Consider the following 24901-nt stretch of genomic DNA (forward strand, 5'->3'; position numbering starts at 1 on the left):
CAGATGAGACTGCTTGGAGCCTGTTCCCTGCCAGTGTGAAGTAGAGCATAGAGCAATAGGTATGATGCTGTTGATTTAAGCCACTGAGATTTGAGGATTATTCTATATAATCACCAAAAGGATTTTAACTAAGACTAATCTGTAACAATATTTGAGCTGTTGTGTGCAAAAAAATAAGTGATCAAGAGGACTAAAATTAAAATGATATTGCTAGCTCTTCTGCTGTGTGTCACATAGATTAAGTCCAAAGGAGAACGAGGAAGCCCCAGAGACAGAGTGGAAGTCAACTCTAGTTTCAGCACCAGACAGAGACTTAGAAAGAGAGAGAGAGACCTGGAGAGAGAAAGAAACCCAAAGAGAGACACCTCTAGAGAGAAATAACTTCAAGAGAGAGAAAAACATCAGAGAGAGAGAGACAGAGAAACTTTGGAGGGAGGAGAGAGAAGAAAGGGAGGAAGGGGAGCGAGAGGGAGAGAGGGAGGGCATGAGAAAGGAAGTCAATAACATTGAACCCTTTGATCAGCTGGTGTGAATTTTACACCTAGTGTATCTGGTCACCCAGAATTCCTAAAGGAACGGTTTCACTCTTATCCCCATGTTTTCAAATGCCAAACAGCCTCCAGAGACAATGAAATTGGCAGCTCCCCTGGAGTCTAGGGCCTCCTCCCTACTCTCCTGGACTATAGCTATCCTTGGGTCTGGCCACCTGGCCCTGGCACTGGGTCTCTACAGCATTCCCTCTGGACAGGGGTCCTCTGACAGAGGTGTGGAGACATTCTGCCATGATTTTACCTAAGCAAACACTAAGACTGGGAGAAAGGCTCAAGTGCACCTACGGCCCAATGGCAGGACAGCAAAGAAAAGAGACGCCCCCTCTGGGAAAGGTCATACACAGATACCAATTGGCATCCCTCGTGTACCCATGGAACTCGCAAGCCACCAGTGGACGGATCATCTGAATTTTCCAGTAGGTAAAAAGTACTTAGCAAAAGAAGCCCTTTTCTTTCCTAGCTCTTAAATTACAGACTTAAACAAGGCTTGTTTTGGATATAGAGTTCAGGATATGGAGAAGGATAAATACAAAAACCAAAATGTCCTTTTTCTTCTTCTCTTAAATCACCAGGGTCACCTCATTAACAGCACTGCCAGCTGGGAGGGACTATTCCTCATCTTCAGAACCTCCCCCCAGCCACAGGTTGGGATCATTTTAGACTTTTAATTTTTTGTTACATAAATAGGATCATACAATACATATTCTCATTACAAATTGCTTTCCTTCCCTTAATAATTTATTATAAGTCTTCTTCCAGATGGATATAATTAGTTCTAACTTAGTCTCTTTGAATAGCTGTCTAATATTGCCTGGAAGAAAGAGCTGGTGCATGCTGGATCTCCAAACATCATCAATTTTGAGAGTTAATAACGGTTGTTGATTTATTTTTGGAGGGAAGCGAAATGTTAACTACACCAATTTATGTAAGGAAACATGCGACTTCCAGCGAGGAAAAGAAAGTGTCTTTGAGGGGAGGATGTCTCAAAACACCAGTGTGAGAAGAAATGCATCGCTTTGAGGTGGATATGAAGTTCCTACCGGGGAAACTAAGGTCCTGCTAGGTGTTGGTGCAGAAGCCCCTCTGGTGCAGGCTTCCTCTTGAGGGGTGGGCTGGGCCAGCACTGGCACCAGGCTGCTCTCCCGGGTAGCTCTTTGCATGCACAATTGTCTTGCTACCTCTTGGGTCCAGCTCAGGAAGGGGTGGGGAAAGAGCTGCAGGCATTAGCATGCAGGTCACGCAGCCTCACTTTGTTCTCTTGGCTGAGGTCAGATGGAATAAATCAATCAGCCTTCGCATCCAAAGTCCTTCAACGTGTCCTGGAGCCTTCCAGGCCATGTGTGCTCTGGCCCAGCTTTGAGTTGCCTGTGAGAGTCTACAGGAACAAACAGAACCGAAGAGCTCCCTGGGGCAAGCAGCTGCTCCCAGGACCCATCTACTTTGGAGGTTCTCTCTGTTCCCAGGGCATTTGTGTGTTAGGTGGGAGCAGCCAGCTCAGACTTTTGGAGATGTAAGAACATGGACTTGGAATCGCTCGCCCTTCCAGAACCATGTTATATGCTTATCACACCGAACTCTTGCTCCCTGAATTCTACAAACAGGACGTTGATCTCAGAGAGTCCATGATGTATGGGCATTAACACAGCACAAAGGTGGGCTTCTTCCATTAGCCAGTCTGACTCCAACAGTTCATGTCTTTGAACTTCCCTGAACTTCCCTGTAGCTGTCCTATCCTCCCAGCTCCAACTGTGCTGTTAATATACCCTTTTAGGCCTCCAAATCCAAGACTCACGTTGGATCCTGCATGACAAAGCTAACTAGAGCCACAAAAACTCAAGGAAACACCCAGTTTATCCACGCTCAGCTAGGTTGGTAAGCACAGTATCTTTTGAGTTTGTCCATGCTTCTGGCCAGAATGACGAGCTCTTGACATAACCAGGCTCAGAGGCTTGTCCAGACCTTTCATTTTACGCATAAGGAGAGCAGATGGTGGATCTGACTGTGTAGGTGGGTGGGAAGAGTTTGGAGTGAGTGACAGGGTGGCAAGGTGGAGTAGTGACAGCAGGCACACAAGGGTGGAATCGAGCAGGTTTGGCAAATCACAGCCCCAGGGTCAATGCAGCCTTGGCCAGTTTTTTATAAAAGAACCTATACCATGGTAGAGCATTCAAGGCTGTCCCTGGCTGATTTCACTCTGCATTGGGAAGCTATATAGTCTCCACAGAGACAGTATGTGGCTCCATGTCTAAAATATACTACCACTGCCTTGCACACACACACACACACACACACACACACACACACAATGTTTTCTGATCCCTGCGAAAGACAGAGGCATGCAGGCAAATATGTGACTTCACAGTTCACAGACAGTTATGAAGCTTACAGATGTCCATTGTGTTCTGATGTAAGCATGTTACAGGCATACCAGACATGGCAATATGCCATTGAGCAATGATTATGATTTGGTCAAAAGCATCACCCCAACTCCCTAGCACCCTTTTATACAAAGAGTCCGGAAATATTATAGTCTATGGGCCTCATTCCAGCGCCTTTGGCATTCATCTTTGGAATACTAGGAAGGAAATTCCATTTCAAGCCCCCTTCCCTAGGAGTTGCCTTAGTCCAAACTCCATCTCTGAGAAAGCCCGCCAAATGGTGACCCTCCCCAGGGAGGGTCAGGACCACTCCCACAGGCTACTTAAACTGCCCCCCAGAGAATGAACAAACACGTGGTCTCTGGGTTTTGCATGGTCTCCCCTTCTCTCTCTGTCTCCCTCTCCATGCTTTCTGGGTGCCACCAGGGAACACTGCATTAAACATGGGCATGTTTTATTCAGTTTAATTCGGTCTGATTGAAATTATTTGCATCGGCAGGGAGGCTTGCTTTAAGGAAAACCTAACAGTTATCATTACATTGCATGCACAGGAAAATGAGGAAGAAATGTGGGAAGAAGGAATGGAGGAGGAAGAAAACATTTACTCTTTCCTGAAATGGATGTAGCTCTTCACAATTAGACCTCTTCTGTTAATCTCCACATGAACAGAATGAACAGGACACAATCTCCTAACTGTCTCCATTGCCTCAGATGCAAAAGGTGCTGAAGAGAAGGGACAACAGGCACAGGCTGAGTCAAGAGGAATTTCTAGAAATGACAGGGTGAACATGTTATAATCTATGAGGTGGGAAGCAGGTTGTCCACAGAGGAAAGATCTCTCCCAAGGAACTGTTCAGAAGAACAGCATACAATATCAGGTCCCACATACAGGGGATTCCTTGCCTCCCTCAGTAACCGACTACCTCAGAATGGTATGAGAAGTCAAGCTTGCCCTGAACCTCTTCTATTGAGAGCAGATCAGAAGTCCTGGGGGTATTCTCAAGGGTCATTGCACCCTCGGGTAGCCTTCATGAAGTCACTCTGGGCTGGATTTAATCCTGGACACAATCTTGAAAAGCACTGAGTACCATTAGCCCCATACGAGATGATCCCAGAGTTTACACTCAACTGCTCAACTATACTTCTTGGGGCCAGAGGCTTACTTTATGCAACCTCAATAAAAAGTGAGTTTGTCACCTGACCAGTCACAGATCATCTGTGGAACAATCTGGAGTGTAAAAACAGGCTCACTTCAGGCACCGGAAGTCCACTTTGGTCAATGGCCAGGCATTTGCGCATTCAAAGAGATGGTTTTAGCCCCATTAGGGAAGTTAGCAGCACTGGCTACTGGTAAACAAGCAAGTTCATTGCTGTCCAGCTCCTACAGAGTCAATTTTCTTGTTTCCTATGTGAAGAGGCTTGAGAAAGGGCCGTGAACCTCAGCATTAGGGAGTGCAGAAAACCGAGTATTTCATGCTTTCAGAAGGTCAGAAGCTCCAGAAGGTCAATTCAATGAGGGGGAGGGGGAAGCGGGCATGGATCAAACAGCAAAGTAGCTGAGACATATTTGTGGCACTGGGGATGAGGGCTTGGAAATGTCTACGGAAGGACCATAGCTGTGTGTTTCAGGGCACGGAGACCTGTCAATATGGCTATTCTCCAAGGATGTGGGCAGAATGCACCCTTGATAGCCAAAGAAGTACGCAGTAGAAACTGTGTTAGCCTCCAGCAGGCCAATTTGTTCTCATATTACACACTTGGCTGGCTGTGTTGCGAGACCCTTGAGTTGGGGATCTGTTTCAGGCACCCCCGCCCAGTGAGGGTTGACACAGCATGGTTGATAAGTCAACAGAATGCAGAAGCCACAGCCGGATTAAGAAGGCTGTTTTATTTTGGTGCCCTGGACTTCAAGCAGATTAAATAATCAAAAAGGCCGGGCCACCAGGGTCATGTTTGAATGCTACAGCTGTTCAGTAAGGGCTGACCAACATTCTTTATGTGGCTCGCTGTCTGAATGGGGGAGGCAGAGGAGATCCCAGGGAGGCTAACACTGTGAGAAAAAAGACGGGGACACAATAAAAAGATCCTCTTATGGAAAAGGACCACAGCAGACGGGGACAAGGGGGTGGGCTGCTTAAAGCCGTGACCTCCTGCAAGCAGCCACTGTTTTCTGCAGCAGAGAAAGCCCACGCTGGATCCCGGGAAAGTGAATAGAAAGCTGGACGTCAGGTTTGCCGTGGCCCGGGTGTGTTGATCTGTAAGCACACAAAGCGGGTTCGTGTTGACTGAGGGCTCGCACTGCAGAGACTGAGCCATGAAAGGTGAGTGGTAATGAATTCCACTGCCCCTACCCCACAAGTCACCCATGGAGAGAAGGAAGGGGTCCCCTCGGAGAAGTGGCTCTGAGAAATCAATTTAAACCTGTCTTTCTTAAAACATTGGACAGATGCAAAAAATACTTCTCAGTGGGAAGATGGATGTTTCACCATGCTGGGGGGGGGGGGGGCGGGGCAGCTGGAGACAAATGTGTGTAGCTGTGGTGTAGACACACTTGAGTTGCCATGGGCCATTTCATAGACAATGTGGTACCTTGAGTTGGAGTTCATTTATTATTCCCTTTGGGGAAGTGGGAGGTCAAGAAAAGAGGAACAAACTGGCCCCCATCTCAGGAAGGTAAGCCTTTTGTTTTTATAAGGGGACTGGGTGAAAAAACATATTCTAGATTTTGAGAACTGGTCCCCTGCAACTAATTAACACTTCCGTCTCAGACAACAGTGAAGATGTCGGGTGATTTCTAGTGGAAAGACATTTGGGTTTTGAAAGAAGCCATTTGGATATCTGAAAAATTACAGAAAAGAAAACCAGGGCTGTAGCCTTTTGTTGAGGAAGGACCGTGATTTTCCATGTCTCTTGAACTAAATCAAAGCAAACAACACCCCTTGGAAAGCTCCTCATTTGCTTGCCTTACAGGCCTGGGCACTAGAAGCCATGAGCAGAGTTCAAAGCAGGGAAATCAAGATGTAGTACATTTGACAGTCATGCTATGTTTCCCCCTAGGTGAAGCCCAAAACACCAACAAACAAATAACCTTCCCTTGAAAGCCTTAGTGCTGATAACCATTCATGGTTTTGAATAGCATTCAGTGGCCCTGTAAATGCCTCTACGGTTCAAACAAGTACCCTTGACAGATGTTTGCCATACTTAGAAATTCAAATCCCAGGAGAGGAAAAGGGAGGGAGACAGAACTTTGAAGAATGATTAAGCAGTTTTTAAAGAAAATATCAATCCTGACAATGAACCCCACTCTGGATTCTAGGGAGCCCTCCCCTACATCCCAATATAACCGTGCAGTGTTGGGTCAGGGATCTTTTTACAGCATCATTTGTGATAAAGAGAGAAGGGAACCCTGGCACCTCAAATGCCCCTTCGTTGATGAGAGACGAGTGGATACTGAATTTGACATGGTCACACACACAGAACACGCCATATTAGTTAAAAGAAATGAAGAAGCTTTTAAATACCCATGTGGATCCGCAGTTTTGACTAAACAGGACAGATTGCAGATAGGATACACTTATGATTACATTTATATGGATATATTTGAAAACCAGTTCAGCACCGTACAAATCCCTCCCCGACTGCTGCCCCACGTCGCTCTCGAGGATTTGGTGGAGGAGTATGGCAGATAAGAATTCTCAAATTCTGTAGACAGTGTGGATTCAAAATATTTTCTATTGCTTGCTATTTCTGTGACCCTGGGAAATGACTTTGCCTCTCTGTACCTCTCTTTTTTCCTTCTAAATGCTGAAGGCAAAAACCACGCTGACAAGGTCATTAGGGTGAATCTGTAGCTATGAAGCAATAAGAGTGATCCCTGTCCAGAAGTGCATGCTGGCTGGTCATCTGCTATTATTCTTATTAACCTCTGCATTTTACAATGCTCATTATAATATTTTTGTATCTTGGAGAGCATCTCCAGCAATTTTGGGAATAAAAATCAGAAGGAATACCTAACAGTCTCCTTCAAGACAAGTTCCTAATACTTTGTAAGTCTGGAAATGCTGGGTCCTGGAGCAAATGAAGAGAATTTGAGCACATGATAGCACCTTTACAACCTGTGGATTTGATTCAGTGGGAGAGCACTTGCCAGGCAAGCACAAGACCCTGGGTTTAGTCTTCAGCTTCTGGGGGAGAAATCCTTAAATAACTCCAAAGGTCTAATGAGAACATTCAGGTGATAGGCTCCGCCCCCATTTCAACCCCAGCTGGAAGTGCTGTGAGCATTTCAGCTCTGTCATAAACCCTGGATGCGGTGACACATACCTGTCATCCCAGATAGTCACTGTGATTTTGAAAATATCTAAAGACGTCAACCTGCTAAGTCTGTGCAGGGGCTTCTGTGAGAAAAGGCTGGGCTGATCAGAGAAGGGTTGTCCGCCCATGCAAGCACTACACTTCCCAGTGAAAGCAAGATGAGATAAGTCCAACAGCCTGAGTGGCTGCCACGGGTTACCAAAATAAAAATGCTTATCATGTTATTTCTAATAATTTGGGGTAAGTTTAAAAACTTTATATAAAGAAACGGAGCAGAGACAATCATCACAGATGGGGCTTCCCCTGCTACAGCTGTTTGTAGGGCATGCCTTAGCCAATACAGTCACCCGAAGTCATGTCTGATCCTTTAAGTTTAAATAAATTAAAACCAAGTGAAAAATCAAAGTCAGCTCTTGGGTTGCAGCAGTCACATTTTGTGAGCTCAGTAACCGTCAGTACTGAAGGTGGCTAGCGACACCCATGTTGGAGGGGAGACACCGAACATTCCCACCACCATACAAAGCTCAATTGGCCTGCCCTCTGGAGAGCTCCCTTTAGAAGTGCGACCATAAGAACCTCTGCTGCCTTTTGATCTGCCACATCCTGCATATTTGGCTCTGACCCCCAAAGGACATGTGCCCCACAATGACTTTCTTCTCCCCATGTCATATCAATCTTCCAGTTACTTCTCCTAGGCTTCAGAAAAGAGGAGGCTACAGTGATGGGCTGGGTGCACTCAGTCCCATTCTGCTAAGAAAGTGAGAACTTCCTTTCTGGGTAGCCGGAAGACACTGCCGGCTCAGGACCACATTACCTGTGAATTCCCTGGCTGGTAGCGACCATTGCTCATACAGTGGCTGGCTCTCCCCTCTGTTTCAGGTGTTCTGCTGCTGTTTTCCAGTGTGAGCATCCTGCTCCCAGGTGTGGGCAGCTGCCCCAAGAAATGTTTGTGCCACCGACCTTCGAACTCTGTGGACTGCAGTGGCCAGGGGCTGTCCAAGATTCCTCCTGATCTACCCCCATGGACGCTAACCCTGCTCTTACAAGATAACCAGATCCACTGGCTTCCTGCTATTGCATTCAGGTCCGTGCCGCTGCTCAGCACCCTAAATTTATCCAACAACTCTCTTTCGAATCTGGCATCAGAGGCTTTCTATGGGCTTCGGCACTTGGAGGTTTTAAACCTAACCCAAAATTCCCTGCTTTCCCTGGAAACCAGTCTTGCCCATGCCCTACCTGGACTCAGGCAGCTGGATCTGTCATCCAACAGCCTCACTCTCCTGCCCACATCCCTGGGCAAGCCTTGGGAGAATCTGACGGTGTTCGCCGTGCAGCAGAATAGTCTCCAACATCTGGAGCGTACACTTCTGGAGGCCATGCCCAAGGTGAGGCTGGTACTTCTAAAGAACAACCCCTGGAAATGTGACTGCCACTTGGTGGGTCTGAAACTCTGGCTGGAGAGATTCACCTTTGCAGGTTAGTAGTGGGTCTTAGGGATGCTGTTGTGGGCATCACCAGTCGAAGGTGGACCTCTTCCATCCTTCACATCTCAAGAGGGTTGAGATGTAGGCTTTTGCACATCTTAGTATGGACGTCACGCCAGCTTCAGAGTGTGGCAAAGGAGTAAGCGTCTGCTGGAGTGTGGAGGAAGTTTCCATGTGGGTATTTCTGTTTATCACAGTGTGCGTGCAGATGACATGGGCTTCTATCCAGGAAGCGGGCACCAGAGGATTCTCAGCTTTAATTTTCAAGCATGATCTGACTGAGGCTGAGGCTCTCACTCCTTAAGATAGCTTCCCTCTCTTTCCATTTCTACCTAATGATGGCTGTGAATCTCACCAAATACTAAATCTGCGTCCAGAAAGCACCCCCACACACACACATCTAAAGTTACTATTTCTTTAAACAGAAGCCGAAATCTAAGTAAAAGATCCCAGAATATTAGAGGGAGTAAACTTTGGAAATCATTCTATAACCTATAGACTAAGGGCAAATCTTGCCTTTTTTTCTGGTTTATAAATAAAGCTTGATTTGAACACAGCCATACCATTTCATTATATACTGAACAGGTGTCTTATACAAGCGGCTCTGGTGGAGCAGTTGTGACAGAAACCATATAGTACACCTTACAGTCCTTGCTATCTGAGACGAGAGAGAAAAACTTGGCAGTCTCTGTTGTCATTGGGAAACAGAATCCCAGAGAAGTTCAGTGACTGGTCTGAGGTTGCACAGGAGAAGCACAGAGTGAGGAGGCAGCATGACTGTTGGGCCGTGGCCTTACGCTCTTTCCTGAGCCCCATATTGCTTCTCTGAGCTCTACTCCTGTGCTCCTCTCCTCGAATGCCCTCGATGTGCCAGGCACTATTCTAGACTCAGAGAAAAAGGCAGCTAATGGGAACAGCTTATAGTTATGAAGGTGACGTTGGAAGGGTCAAAACAGATATTATTTAAAAGAATAAAGGTATGGATGGGTTCCGACGGCAGTGCTAAGACAGTCAGGCAGGGCATATGTGAAGTTGGGTGGGAATGTGCTCCAGTTTAGATAGGATGGGGAAGAAAAGACTCCCAAGAAACTAACCTGAGTAAGAACCAGAAGCAGGAAAGGAAGAAGGGATGGTAACTGTGGGGGTGGGGCACAGAATGTGCAAAGGGGCTGGTGACTAGGTAACATGGCTTAGTGAGAGACAACCAAGGGAGGCTGGGTGGAGATAATGCCCAGGACATCGTGGGTGCTGGCCCAGTCCCCATGTATGTGCAGAGCAGGTGCCCTGCCTGGACTTGATCCTAAGGGAGGTGGGAAGTCCTAAGGGGTTCTCATCTAGGGAACAGTATAGTATAATCTGACCATTGTGTAAAATGCCTCTGCATTCACTGCCTAAAACTAAGCTAATGGGCAGATGCTAGTCTGAACTGTTACAGACAAAGACAAGCACTGAAGGTATCAGCCAAAGCAGAGTAATCAAGATCACAGACCCCCAACTTCAGACGTGTATGCTTAAGTCTACTGTCTACTTGTGCCAGAGCCCAAAGAAATTGGGAGTAAGGTCTTTATTCCATGCAATCATTTGGGGATCTAAGCTTCCTTGGATTGTAATGCCACTGACTTTATCTCATGACATCTAAGGTCGCCAGCCAACACATCTCACAGAGGACCATCTTGGAGATTTTTCTTGCTCTGGAAATAGCATTCTTGTGTCCACGGGGTAAAGCTCAATCTCAGGGCCCTAAAGTGACACCCCAAAGATTTGGAAAATGTAGTATCATGTCTGCCTAAGGGCAAAAAGATTTGCTTTGGTCCGTGTCGAACCGTCTTTCCTTGACCCACGCATACACACAGGAAAGTAAATGATCATCTTTTATTCACCTGTGAACCCATCCTTTTCTGTTCATGGCTGACTGCAGGGTACAGCCGGGACAAGCTGAACAGTTGACACAATGTATCCATTGGAGGAGTTCCCAGAACAGTCCTGAAAAGAGAATTTCATGATTGTTCTTCTCTCCCCCACTTCCAGGAATACAAGCAGAGGCTCAGAGTGAGGTTGTAACTTTACAGAATAGAACGGTTAGCTTATCTACAGACCTAAGATTTGAACTCAGTTTCCTCCGAGACACAGAGATGAAACACTATCAGTGTCGGTTGGGGGACAATGGAGATGGGGAGTTGGAGCTTCTTGTTCTCTAAACTTTTCTGAGAGAACCTTATGCTGAAATCAGCAGACTTGCCTCTGGGATCATAGTCCCTAAGATGGCAGTGGAGTTGGGAGGAGCTGCACACCAGGCTACTGAGACTGTGCCAGCCACAGGCTCTGCCTTCCTGCCATATCCAGGCATTCACATTGGGCCTTTCCTTTGCTCTGAGTCTCAAGGCTATGGATTTTAGTGCAATTCTAGAGTGGAAAGTGGATCTAGAGAAAACCTGAAATCTGGAGAGAATACACAACATACCATAACCTGGGTGAACATCGGTCAGTGAAGCTGCCTGGCCTAGCAGTCGGGGTTCTCCTGTGCTTTGGTTGGATCAAACGCCTTTACTCCCCTTGGGTTTCTGTCTCTCTAACCTCTTGCCTTGACACACAGCTCCTAGTGAGGGCTGCCGTAGCCGGGGGCAAAGGGAGGTAAGATCCACAGAGGCAGAGCCCCGATCGTCTCAGCCCTTGCTAGGCTCAGTGAGACAAATACATTGTCCCTTTAGCTTCACAAACACCAGTGGCTCAGGAAATTCCTCTTTGGTCTTTTTTCTTTAAAACCAGGATCCATGTCTCAAGGGATTAACGCAGAAGCTGGGATATTGGGGGGAAGGAATCTGGTGTGTGTCATTCAACTTTAAGCAATAGCAGCAAAAAGAGCATGTGTTGGGTTTTGACACTGTCATCAACCCCGGAGTTTCCAAGCCATGTGGCAGATCTTGTATTATGAGGTGGCTCTATCTATTTGTAGATCACTTATGACTCATCTTACAATGATTAGATAACACGGATGGGCGTGCAACTCCCAAAGCCTGAACTACTATGTAATGGCACGTGCCAATAACGCTGAAGTGACTACCAGCATATGTGCCTTTTTGGCATTAATTTAAAATTTTCCCTATGATGTAAAATGAGAATCTGCAATCTGCATTTGCAAAGGGAGAGTGTCACCCTCCTCTGGGTGAGTTTTGCAAGACAGCTTGAGAGAAACAAGCCACTGGTCCTATGGGTGCTGCCCAGTCAAGTAGGCTTTTCTGCCACTGCCATAGTCCCAGGACATGCCAGAGAGGAAGAAGCAGAAAGAGAGAAGTATACTGGGGAGGGGAGAGGAGCTGGGTTTGGGTGTTGATTTATCCACTCACATCCTGTGTGAATTAAAAAAGAATTCCTTATAAGAGAGAACAGGAGGACTTTAAGCTGTCAGGTCAGATACAACTAGGATGTCCCAATGGCAGAAAACTTGAAGAAGTTCATGCGCGCGAAGCTGAATAGTGGACCCGTGTACTGTGCAGCAGTACTGCAGGGAAGGATAGCTATCACACATGCCCAAGGGTCTCAGTCACCTTACAGAGACCAAGACCCACAGTGAATAACTCCTTGAGACACTTGGAACTGGAAGTAGTAACTGTCAGGAAGCCCGAGAAAACGAGCCTCTTAAATCCCATGAACTAAACATAAGGTATTGTCAGATGCTCAGAGACGAACAACTCAGGGAAAACGTGTTGATAGAGACACAGGGTCTTTGCAATTAACACACAAACACAAGAATGGCTATTCGCTTTGTGCTTCCTTGGATTTCCAGTGAGAATCTGGCAGGAAAGGTGGGGAATGGGTGGGACGGTAGCTGGAAGTCACAATGCCTTTGGCTGTTGGGCCCTCATGGTCCCTGTCAGCATGTACCCAGTGGTCCCCACAGCCTTTATATAATAGTAAGGAAACTTGGTTTCTAATAAATTCTTAAAATAAGGGATGCTCTAGTCTGTGGCAGGCTGAGGACTTTGGAATGTTGTCATATCAAGCTCCACCATTGCCCTTTGCTTTGTGTCTTGAAGGGGGAGTAACAGACAGTGCCATCTGCAGGCTGCCTGAGCCCTGGAAGGGACGAGATCTCCTCTCCATTCCCCATGAACTCTACCAACCCTGCCCTCTGCCTTCTCCACAACTGGCACCCTCATTAGGTCAGCAGCCTGGTTCTGCCCCGCAAGAGGCCCACAAGCCTTCTGAGAATAACTCTGGACAGCAAGATTCTCCGGAGTGTGGGACCAAACCCAAACCAAAGCCAGCCAACCTGCGCCATGCTGTGGCTACCGTGGTCATCACCGGGGTGGTATGTGGGATCGTTTGTCTCATGATGTTGGCGGCTGCTATCTATGGCTGTACCTACGCAGCCATCACAGCCCAGTACCAAGGGAGACTCTTAACATCAACCCGTGAGTCTGAGAAGATGGGAAGCAAGGAGCCAATGGACCATTCAGCAGTCCGAGAGCCGCCATGTCAAAGTCCTCCTTGATCACCGAGGGCCTCGAGAAATGTCTGAGTGGCCCTCATGTGCTTTACCGCTGTCGTCCCGTGTTTTGTCTCCCAAAACAACTGAGAGAAAACACGTGTCAGGTTTTTTTTAAAGTACCCAAATTTATGGAAGAAATTTATGGTGTAGCTTTCAAGTATCATAAGATAAAATAGGCATACCTTGCGATTGAGGAGTTAAGACAATGGGTCTATGCGCAGCAACATGAGAAAGGGAGAGGCCGTCTCTCTTAGGTGTCTTTCCCCGGATTAACTTGTTCTGCAGAGCAACAGGAATGCTGACATCTGTGCCAATAGGCATTGTGAGGAGCTTTGGGGGCCACCAGTTGGAGTGCCTGGGAAGAGGCTGGTGCTCTTACCCGAGGGGTACTGGATGCCTCTATAATTCAAGTTCATGCTAGCTCGGCGGGACTTTTAGATGTTGTGCATGCTACATATTTAGTGGAAATGTCTGTTGGTTGGGAATTTCATAGCTGGCCACAAGAGTCAGATTATATTTAATTTTCTAAATCAGAAAACCATTTGGGGCTTTCTAAGCTGCAGGAGAAGACAAGAGTTCCATGTCTGGTTAATGGGACTCAGGCCTGGAGCCTGGGTAAGGTTTTTTTTTTTCTTTCTTTCTTTCTTTTTGATGTGAAGGCACACAGAGAGAATGGATGAACCAGGATACAGGGCAGATATCACCAGAAGACCACATCCACCAACCAGCTGGAACCTTACTAGAACTCACAGCAGGGACCAACCAGCTGGAACGTTACCCCAGCGCTCACAGCAGGGATGAATTTAGATTCGTCTGAATGGTGCGTGTGTTTCTGCATCGGCACACACAATGCATAGAGGGCATGGATTTGTACAGCTACACCCACACATAAACACCCTCAGAGCAATCAGCTTTCCCACTAATGAAACACAGCCATGTCGGGTGGGAGCCAGTAGCTGTTGATCATCACCCAGATGGTACGCTCACCACTCTGGGATAGGAAGGAAGAAGGAAGTTTGAGGGACAGGGGAGTTACTGGGGCACTCAAGGTACTTGGTGCAGACATCCTGGCTAAGGTTGACGCATGGTTTTAAAGAGTTCAGGTACGGCTTGCTAAGACCACAGACTTTGTCCCAGAGAGTTGCATGCAAAGTGAATTTTTGTAAATTGAATCATCGTTTTAATGCAGCAGGGGAGCTTGCTATTTAAAGGGACCTTTCATGGAATCTTTTCTGTAATGGAAATAATTGGCTCCAGATTGATGCATTTTTTAAATTTGCATTTCTATGCTAGGGTTTCTTAAAGTGGAATATACCTATACCTACTCTTTCTGTTTATACCACAGGCACTTTTTTAGATTATAACTACTTCGCGCAGGAAGAGAGCACAGAGGAGTTAAAGACATGCTAAAAGGAGAAAATGACAAATATGGGGCAAGCTTTCCTCTGGAGCCCATGACAGACATTGTTAATCAATCCCAGCACACTTTGCAGCTGAGCCTCAAATACACCACAGATGGTCTCTTAAGACAGCACTATAGGCAACTAGAACTAATCAGTTGGAGTTGGTTCAAAGGATAAAGCACATTTGCCATTCAGGGTACTGGCTCTACTCAGCCCTCCAGGCCATGTAAAAATTGGTTTGGATCTCCAGTCAGTAGTCTATCCCCAAACAGGAACACAAATAGGACACGCACATGTCAGGATGGGACAGACACCTAGCGGGCTATAAGTTATGTGAACCTTGCACACAGCTGAATGGGCTAAGGGTCGAGTGTCTTTTTGGGGTATCAATTCGTCTACAGTTTCCTTGGGAGAAGAAGCAGAAGTGTGAATAGCCAACACTCTAAATATCAAAATAAAACTGGATACATAATATTCTAAGTTTAAAAGCACAATGTATATATGAATGGAAAGTCACAGAGAATCCATTAGTATGTGCAATAAATACGTATCAGTGGTTACAATGTTAAAAAGACCAGAACAGAAAGAGTTCCCAAGGAAGGCCCATGGCTGCACGGGCTGTCACTTACCATGATACCTCCTCTGTATTGTGCCAAGGTGGCTGATTTAACTGTGTGGTGACTGAGTTCCTACTCCAAGGATATAGCCACTAGTTTCAAGCCACAAAAGCATGTCCCTCCATTGTCAGAACGGTGCCTTTGTTGTTGTTGTTGTTGTTGGCCCAGAATGGAATGTGAGAGGAAACTGAGAAGGTTCGTTATTTTGCATCTCCATTTGACCAAATGTTATTCAAGCTTACACTGTTAGCGGGCATGGCGCAAACTGTTTCCATGAGCATTCCACATGGAATTCTGACACTCCCATGAGGGATGCCTGAGCTACCACATGCCCAACAACTCCCAGGGCCAACAGCACATGCCTCCTCTAACGAGTGATTTAAGACTGCCAGTCTCCTGTGCCCTGCCAATGCTTCGGAGGTGCTGTAGGTTAGCCCGGACCTCAGAGATTACGTAAAAGCCTTTCCAGCACACAGCACAAACCATGAATGTGGCCCGAACCCACGCTTGTCAACATTCTAATCCTATAAGATATCGAAGTACAGATGACAACGCAGGCAGACGGCTTCTAGTTTAATAGGTAGCCTTTAAGCAAAGGATTTACGTGATACATATGTACACTCAAATTTCCATCATTTGCCGGCAGTCCACCGCACACAGCAGTTGGCAATGAAAATAATTACTTACTCTGAAATGTCAACAGCTACTCAGCACAGAAAAAATATAAATCAAGTTGTTTAGATGAACAAACGTGGAGTTATCATTTGTTAATACGAGAAATGAAATGTTTTAATTGCAAAATGCTCTGCAGATGAAAGACCCAGTTTTCAGGGAATTCTGCAAGAACCACAAATTATCTTTCCCAAGCACTGCAGCTCACGAGGGGCAATTTACAAACGCCACACAGATTATTTTCAGCTGCTTATTACTGCTTTCCTATTCATAGATTCCCCTGTAAGAATGTCTGTCCAGCACCGTGCCAGGCTGGAGGAGATGCTAAGGCCAAAATTCGTGCTTAGTGTCGCGGTTGTTTCTGAGAAAGTCATCTGAAATGTTCCGTTTTCAATAAAGGGGGTGCAACATTGTGGTGAGAGGAAGGTGGTCTTTGCTTAAGCAGGGTACCGAGTTCACAGACGCCGTAGCTTTTGACAATGAAGTCCGTGCAAAAGGCATGGAAAACACACAAGGGTTTGCGAGGAGAAAGATCTGCTAGCAGAGCAGAAAAGCTTGCAGTTACAGCAAGGACCTCAGACTCTGCTGAAAAGGACCGTGTGCTCAAGATGACAAAATGCCAGCGGAAGAAGGTGTGATCTCATTTTGCTGTACAAAAATATAAAGTGAAAGAGGGACGCACACCTGGGTTTCCTGCCGAAGGTTCCTGGAAATCAAATCCCATTGCTGATGCTAAGAACAACTACTGAAAACCCCTTGGTCTCACACCCTAAAACCAGTGTTTCTCAGCCTGTGCATTGCAACCCCTTTGGAATCAAATGACCCTTTTACAAATGATGTGTAAATATCACATCATATATTTACATTATGATTCACAACAGTAGCAAAAGTACAGTCATGAAGTAGGAATGAAGTAATTTAAGTTCCGGGGGTCACTGCAGCATGAGGAACTGTATTAAAGGGTCAAAGCATTAGGAAGGTTGAAAACTGTTGTTCGCAGTATTGAAAGAAGTGGCTAAATTGGTTTCCAAAGTAATCTGTCTGTACCCCATATTCATAGTTATATAGCTGCGGTGATATTTTGTTTGTGATCTAACAAATAAAGCTCTCTTGGAGATCAGAGTGCAGAGCTAAGTCGCTAATTAGCTGTAGAGGTCAGACAGTGGTGGCACAAACCTTTAATCCCAGCACTCAGGAGACAAAGGCAGATGGATCTCTGTGAGTTCAAGGCCACCCTGAGCTACGTGAGATTGATTCAGTCTAAAAGAGACACAGAGCCAGCCAGCACCAGGTAGGTGGAGGCAGGAAGGGATACAGCTGGGCAGAGAGAGGAATATAATGCAGGAGGAGACAGGAGCTCAGGCATTTAGTCTGAAGATTCATGGTGACAGGGTCTTGTCCCATTTGGTTTGAGGACTCTGTAGATGTAAGAAGTCTATCTAATGGTTGCTGCTCTGCTTCTCTGATCTTTCAGCTTTTACCCTTGATATCTGACTCTGGGTTTTTATTATTAAGACCAGTTAGGTTCATGCTACATATAGCCGTCTTTTGAAACCTGTAACTTCCCATGCAGATCATCACTGTGTCCAGTGTAGTTAAAACCCCATCAGTACATCTACTATATTTTCTACTACCAGAAACCTACAAACACACCAGCCTACAAGGTGTGCCCGAGCTGGATTATTTAGAGAACTCCAGGGGACCATCCTGTTCCCCCTCTTGATAGAAATTCTTCATATTTTAATGCTCAAATTGCAATGAGATCTCAAAGAGACCTTTGTCTCACTCAGCGACTCGATTTTATATCTTACTGGCCTGCTTTCAGGATCTTGACAAGATAGCTGGCATCTTTTCCCACACCAAAGACACCGGGTGTTCCAAATCCTCTGGATATGTAAGCAGTCATGCAGTCTCCCAGGTCCATTAAGAAGATCCAGAAAATGAATCAAAGGAGCCAGGAAGGCCCTGAAGAACAATAAGTCTAGGCCTGGAAAATTCCAGAACAGTTGCATTGACCTCCTTGTTCACCGCGGGCATTACTACAGAACACAGAAAACTCATCAGCAGGTTCCTAACCAGACTCAGAATCCAGTTAAAACTGTTTCCCCTGGGCTCACAAAAGACCAGCTAGCACTGACAGAGGGGAATAAAGCTATTTGCTACTTTGATATAGTTCAGCGCCTTTATTTTACAGGTAGGCGATAGAAGTATGGGAAAGGAAAAAAAAAAAACTTTCCAAAAGTCACACATAGTTAGTTCTCTGTGTGTCCGATAAACCTAGATGCAAAAGCATGTAATTAGCATGGATAATACAGACTAATCCCCCCATTAACTTCTGTTTATTGTACAGTCAGCCGCACTATCTAGACTCTGACGTCACTGCACTCCTCATTTAGATAAAATCAATAATAGCACCATCATCAACATTCACTGATGGGGTACTGGCTGGATTTACAGCAGTTTGACACAAGCTGGAGTCACTTGGGAAGAGGAGACTTCAATTGAGAAGATGTCCCAATTAGGACTGGCCTGCAGGCATTTTCCTTAATTGATGGCTAATGTGGTCAGGCCCAGCGCACAGTGGGTGGCACCACCCTTGGGTAGGTGGCCTTAGGTGTTATAAGAGAAAGCCATTGGGAAAGAAGCCAATAAGAAGTGTTCTTCCATGGCTTCAGCTTCAGCCCCTGCCTACAGGTTCCTGCTTTGAATTTCTGCCCTGATATCCTTTGATGACAACTATGATGTGGGACTGTAAGCTGAAATTAACACTTGCCTTCCCAGGTTGCTTTTGGTTATGGTGTTTTATACCAATATTAGAAACAGAAGACAAGCATCTAATTTGGAGCCAAGTATCTTCTAAGCATATTAACCAATTATCTATCTTATAATGAAAACATTACTTTACTGCTACATAGCACATGAGTCTAGAAAGCACATTTGCTTAAGGTTATCCCACCAGTAAATGATGGAACAGAAATTCAAATACAAATTGTTGCCCAGTATTATATCAACTTAATATATGCTAGATTTATCTGAAAGGAAAGAACCTCAATTGGGAAAATACCTCCATAATATCTGGCAATAGGGCATTTTCTTAATTAGTGATAAATGGGAGAGGTCCCAGACCATTGTGGGTAAGGCCATTCCTGGGCGGGTGGTCCTGGGTTCTGTAAGAAAGCAGGCTGAGCAAGCCATGGGGAGCAAGCCAGTAAGCAGCACCCTCCATGGCCTCTGCATCAGCTCTGTCTTCGGGTTCCTGCCCTTCTTGTGCTCCTGCCCTGGCTTCCTTCGTTGATGGCCTACAGGGTGGAGTGTGAGCCAAATAAACCCTTTCTTCACCCACTTGCTTTTTGGTCATGGAGTTTCATCACAGCAGGAGAAACCCTAAGACACAAGGATTTCCCCTCCCCCCCCCCAAACCTAGGTGCTTTTCAAGAGTAAATATGTCCCTTTCTGTTGTTTGTTTTGAGTTTTGCTTGTTTGCTTGCTTGTTTTTTGAGACAGGGTTTCTCTGTGTAGCCTTGGCTGTCCTGGAACTCCTTCTCTAGACCAGACTGGCCTCAAATTCAAAGAGATACACCTGCCACTGCCTCCTGACGTCTGGGATTAAAGGTGTACATTACCACCACCTGGCAAGTTTTCAGTCTGTCTATCTATCTATCTATCTATCTATCTATCTATCTATCTATCTATCTATCTATCTATCTATCTATCATCTATCTATCTACCTACCTATCTATCATATCTATCTATTTATTATTTTTATCTATCTGTTTATAATCTTTTTTTGTTATTTTGTTTTTTGAGACAGGGTTTCTCTGTAGCTTCGGAATCTGTCCTGGAACTCACTCTGTAGACCAGGCTAGCCTTGAACTCAGAGAGATCTGCCTGTCTCTGTCTCCCAAGTGCTGGAATTAAAGGCACGTGCCACCACCGCCTGGCTCAGCTTTTGAAACTAACAGTTTTGGCTAGCATACAAAACAATGGTTTTGTTATGACATCTTTACACACGTGTATCACTCTGGTTCGATGTCTTTGCACACGTGTTTCACCGTGCTTTACTCACGCTCATTCCCTGTACCCTCTCCTGACCTCCCTCCCCTCTCCTCTTGGTTCCACCCCTCCCTCAGAAAATTCCCTTTTCACTTTTATGGTTCATAGCTATAAATGCATGCCTGCGTGTATGCTGATGCTAGATTTTTCACATGAAAGAAACGTGCTATTTGTCTGCTCCCATTATCCTCTCTTGTTCCCTTCATTTTTCCCCCCTCTAATACATGGACTATGCTGAAGATTCAGGCTTTTGCCTCTGAGTAAATTGGGAAGTCAACAGAGTTTTGAATGAAGGAGACAGGGGATATTATTTGTCTTGGACATGATTGCTGTGGCTCCCAATAGCCTCGACTAAGATGGTGAGGGTTCTGAGAAGACAGAACCAGAGAAAAGAGCATGTGGGCAGAGCCAAGGGTAGGCTGTGCAAGTGAAGAGATGCTAGCCGTCATTTAACAATAATGCACTGGATCAGAAGTTGGGTAGGAAGAAAAGAGAATTAAAAATGATTTCAGGGACCAGTGAGATGGCTCATGCCTGCTGCTGAGTCTGATGACCTGGTTTGGATCCCTGGGGCTCACACGGTGAAAGAAGTTGTCCTCTGACCTCTATACGAAAGGTGTAGCACACACATGGACCCATACATAAATAAATATAAACAAATAAATAAAATTTAAAGAAGGAAGAGCTTTAAGACCCTGATTCAAATCAATGGGACAATGAATAGGATGGCACATTTCAGGCAACCAGAAATTAGATACATAAGGAATTCTTATTTTTAGGTACAATACCATGTCATCTGAGGATACAAAGAGGTCTCTATCATTTACAGATCTATACTAAAATCTTATGGAAAAATTATGATAGGACCACAGTTTGATTTAAAGTAAACTAGGGGCTGGGTTACAGTAGGGGATGGAGGTTGTGGCGGGAATGAGCGAAGGGAGCCAACCTAGGAATGTCTGGCTGGGATCATCACCAGTGTCTGCATGATGCTCAGAACCTTGGTGATGGGGAGGACGCAGAGGGGGAGCTCTGCAGTCTCTGACATTTATAAGCTAGAGAGATGAATGAGTCAGCCTAGGAAGGACCAGAACATTGAAAGGCAAGGGAGGGGAAGCACCAGGTAGGGAGCTGGCACAGAACAAGAAGAGGGGCTCGCAGAGGGTCAATTTGGGCTTGTCTAATGTGGAAACGGCATGGTGTCATCACAGAACCTGACCGCTGTGGGTTGTAGAAAGATCTGGAAAAAGCACAAGAGAGGACTGTACAGCATAAAAGCATTAGTGATGCTACATCATAAATGAATACTAACAACTGCAAACTCATTTTGGGTTAAGTCTGACTAGCTCAGCTGAGTTCAGAAGGGCGGAAGGCTTTACAAAGAAAAATACTTAAATACCCATTCCCTATGCTTCCACTCTGAAATCTCTCCTGATTGTTAAAAAAGATATATACTCCCATCTCCCATGACTTGAAGTGTGGATGACAGCCAGATATTGATCCTGCCATCAACTGGAGCTTCTATATTTTATTAATTTTTCAAGACAGGGTTTCTCTGTAATTTGGGAGCCTGTCCTGGAACTAGCTCTTATAGACCAGGCTGGTCTTGAACTCACAGAGATCTGCCTGCCTCTGCCTCCTGAGTGCCGGGATTAAAGGCGTGTGCCACCTCACAGCCAACTGAAGATTCTTACCCAAAAGATACTCCAAGAACTGGCAGTGAGTGTGATCTTTGGGGACAAAAGCTTGTGATCATGCTGTTTCTTTCTAATCACAGGCCGGGTAAGGCTTACTCCTCTGCATCGTAAAGAGAGCACCTGTCCAAGGTTTATGAATCAGAGTGAAGATTAAGTAAGTTGCTGCTGGGACTGACAGGAGAATATGTACTTTTAGGAACCTTAGGACCTTTGGTTAGGATTTCTGTATAACCACATAACAACCAGGTACAACTGACGGATAAATTCTGATGCATGAAACTCTATGTCAACATTCGTTTACATGACCCGATTCCAATAGCACCTCATTTCTATTAGATCATGATGAAAGAGGTGGGTGAGGAGGAGGTGACCTTTGTGTGGTTTTGTTTTAAACAAGACTGTGTGACAACATTTTCATCTTATAAAAGTGTTAGTGAGGGTTTGTTTTTTGTTTTGTTTTGTTTTGCTTTGCTTTTTGGAAAGAGCTAAGCAGCCAACATTTTTTTGTGTGTGTGTGTGTGTTGTGGTCCATACAGTTTCTAACCAACTACCCAGCTTTTTCATTTTGGTAAGAAAGTGTCTTCAGATGAGGTGTAGCTACATGCCAAGACAACTTTATTTGCAGAAACAGACAGCAGATAAGCCACAATGCTCTTCTATCCAGATAATGTAAAGAGTTCATACAACACAGCAAAATGACAAACCATTGTCATTTAAATACAGGCAAAAGCTTTAAATAGACATCTCTCTAGAAAAGAGGCACCAAGGGCCAAAAAGCTCACGATCAGATGGACGCTCAGCATTGGTCAGTAGGGAAATGGCTCACAACTGTCTGTAACTACAGTTCCAAAGGATGCCCTCTTTGGGCTCTAAGGGTCCGGAGTATGCACACATATACCTATATACAAGCATTCAAAGCCATAATGTTTTTAAAAGGCAGTAATAATAAATATAACTATATCACAGTAAGATGCCTCCAGGCAAGATTTCACAGAGAACAACGCCTGCGGGGGGGGTGGGTGGGAGGGGTGGGGGGATGGCTCTTTAGGAAATCTAACCAAAGCACCCTATACTTTGATATACATGTGAAAAAAAGGTATGCATGAGAAGAAAGGCCCCTATCGAGTGAGAAAGGGGGAAGCCCTGTGCTGACTTCCAAATATTTAATTAACACTAACTTTAGTATGCAGCTCTACCAGGAATTCAGAGAAGTGCCTGACTTGCTAATTCTCAGCTGGGTGCTGTGAGAACCTGTCACCCTGGGTACTCTGCTGCTGCTGAGTTTTGAGCTGATGATGTGTTTTCTTCTCTGGTAAAGTTTCTGAAGCTATGTCGCCCTTGGGAGCAGTGCCCTAGAGAGCTAACCCAGAGGCTCTGGCTCCTCGGGACTTGGGCTATTTTTACTTCTTGAGTGGTGACCCTGAATGCGCGCTCTTTACTGACTTCTGCACCTCGCAGAGCAGCTGTTCTGAAGGACAGTCCTAACTCGGAAATTCTGCCGCAGATACTAAACAGAGCGCTCCAACTCATCTCAAATCCACTGACATGAGATTTGCTGCTGTAGTAATTCAAAGCGAAGACAGGATGTGGATTTCCGTCTCCTCCTGGGCTCCCTCCTCACCTGCCTGTGAGCCCTCTGGTAAGAGTCTGCTAAATGCCCTCAAACTGCATCATTCGGGTCTCCGAATGCCAACCAGAGACGTGTATGTGTATAAGAGATCTCATCCCAAACCCATTCACATCCTTGGAGAAGGGGGTTGCTCCTCCCTGAGAGCTCTTCCCACAGATTTGCATGCTGGGTATCTCATCCTTCAGGCTTCCACTCAAGTCTCTCCCTGGCCACCTCAAAACTAGAGGCATCGCCCTCACCACATACCCGTACACATGTTTGGGAAGGCAAGTGACTTCATTCTCTTTGCCACTGACAACTACACTTAATCTTTGTTTGGCTCTGATTTCTCAAGAGTATTTTTTCTTCTTTCCCTCCCCCTTCTTAAGTCTTTCCTTCCTTCACTTGCCTCCTTCTCATCCCTGTAAGACTTAGTGCTTCTCTATCTCCCGCACAAAGGGAAGCTCTCCCTTGGCAGTGGTACCCTTAGGAGAGCGATGGAGGGGAAGGATTCTGCCCTGGACAGATATGCCCTCGTTGATAGCCCAACTAGAACTCTCCTCATTTATTCCACACTGCCTTTTATAGGATTGCTCACAAGCACATGTTCAGCTCTAGGTACCACCAGGAATGAAATGTATATCTATTGAGAGGTTTAATCATGGTGCTCATTTTAAGCCAGTTTCTAGCTCACTACTCTTGACATTTTCAACCAGATCATTCTTTGTTTTGGATCAGTGGGCAAATTGTTCTTTTGGATGCTTGGCACCATTTTTGCCCTTCCCCTAGTAAATGCCAGTAGTACATTCTAACCAGTGGTAACAATTGTCTCTCTCTGATTGTGTGTGTGCACACACATGCACACGTGCCTGTATGTACATTTGGATGGCAGATGCATGTGCATGTATATATGCCTGCCTGAGAGGTTCCTCAGAAACCATCTGCCTAGTTCTTTTGTGACAAGGCCTTCCCGTGGTCTGAATCTATTTATCAGGATGGCAAGGCTGGCCAGGGAGCCCTAGCGCTCCTCCTGTCCTTGCTTTCCCAGAACCTGGGATTCCCTGCTTATGCTAAGCACTTCTGGCATTTTTATATGGGTTCTAGAGACCAAATTTATTTCCTCGCACTATACTGACTGAGCTAGCTCTCTACTTCCAATATGCATTTTTTTAAATGATAAAAAACACTTCCTTTGCTAGGATTTCACAAGCCAGAGGTTTACCCGCGGCAGGCTTGACCCCGAATTCCTGAGATGTAGTTAGCTCATTGTGAGATTCCACTGAAGGAATGAGGTCAAGGACGACGGACATTTGCTGGGAAGGTTTTGGGAAGATTACTCACACAACACTAACGAGGGCCCATCTTACACACTACACTTCGTTTAAATAGCACTTACCTGACAATAGCTAATGGCTAATGGCGCTAATCAATCACATTCCTAATTATCTGTTTAAAATGAAATCTTCCCCTTCATTACACTGCCTTGAATTATGCAGATGAGACCACATAACCCACAGTTTGAAATTTTCCTTGTGAGAGAATCTAATGAAATCCATGTTCCTCGCTCAGGAGTGAGCTGGAAGGTCAGGGCCATCTTCCAATCTACTAAAATCATTGTCCTTCACAGCTTAAAG

General features: G+C 45.5%; 2 protein-coding genes across 5 annotated transcripts in view; one reads left to right on the forward strand and one right to left on the reverse strand.

Moving 5' to 3' along the window:
- Positions 1-24901, reverse strand: part of Cacna2d3 (calcium voltage-gated channel auxiliary subunit alpha2delta 3) — an 812834-nt gene that overhangs the window by 117914 nt on the left and 670019 nt on the right. The gene's annotated exons all lie outside the window — the stretch shown is intronic.
- On the forward strand, positions 5165-13289 carry Lrtm1 (leucine rich repeat transmembrane protein 1). Its single transcript, XM_075988901.1, has 3 exons — positions 5165-5250; positions 8123-8719; positions 12762-13289. The coding sequence occupies exons 1-3, from the start codon at positions 5244-5246 to the stop codon at positions 13217-13219; spliced, it is 1062 nt and encodes a 353-aa protein (XP_075845016.1). The 5' UTR covers positions 5165-5243; the 3' UTR covers positions 13220-13289.

Source organism: Microtus pennsylvanicus, chromosome 10 (assembly GCF_037038515.1).
Source record: "Microtus pennsylvanicus isolate mMicPen1 chromosome 10, mMicPen1.hap1, whole genome shotgun sequence".
Lineage (NCBI taxonomy): Eukaryota > Metazoa > Chordata > Mammalia > Rodentia > Cricetidae > Microtus > Microtus pennsylvanicus.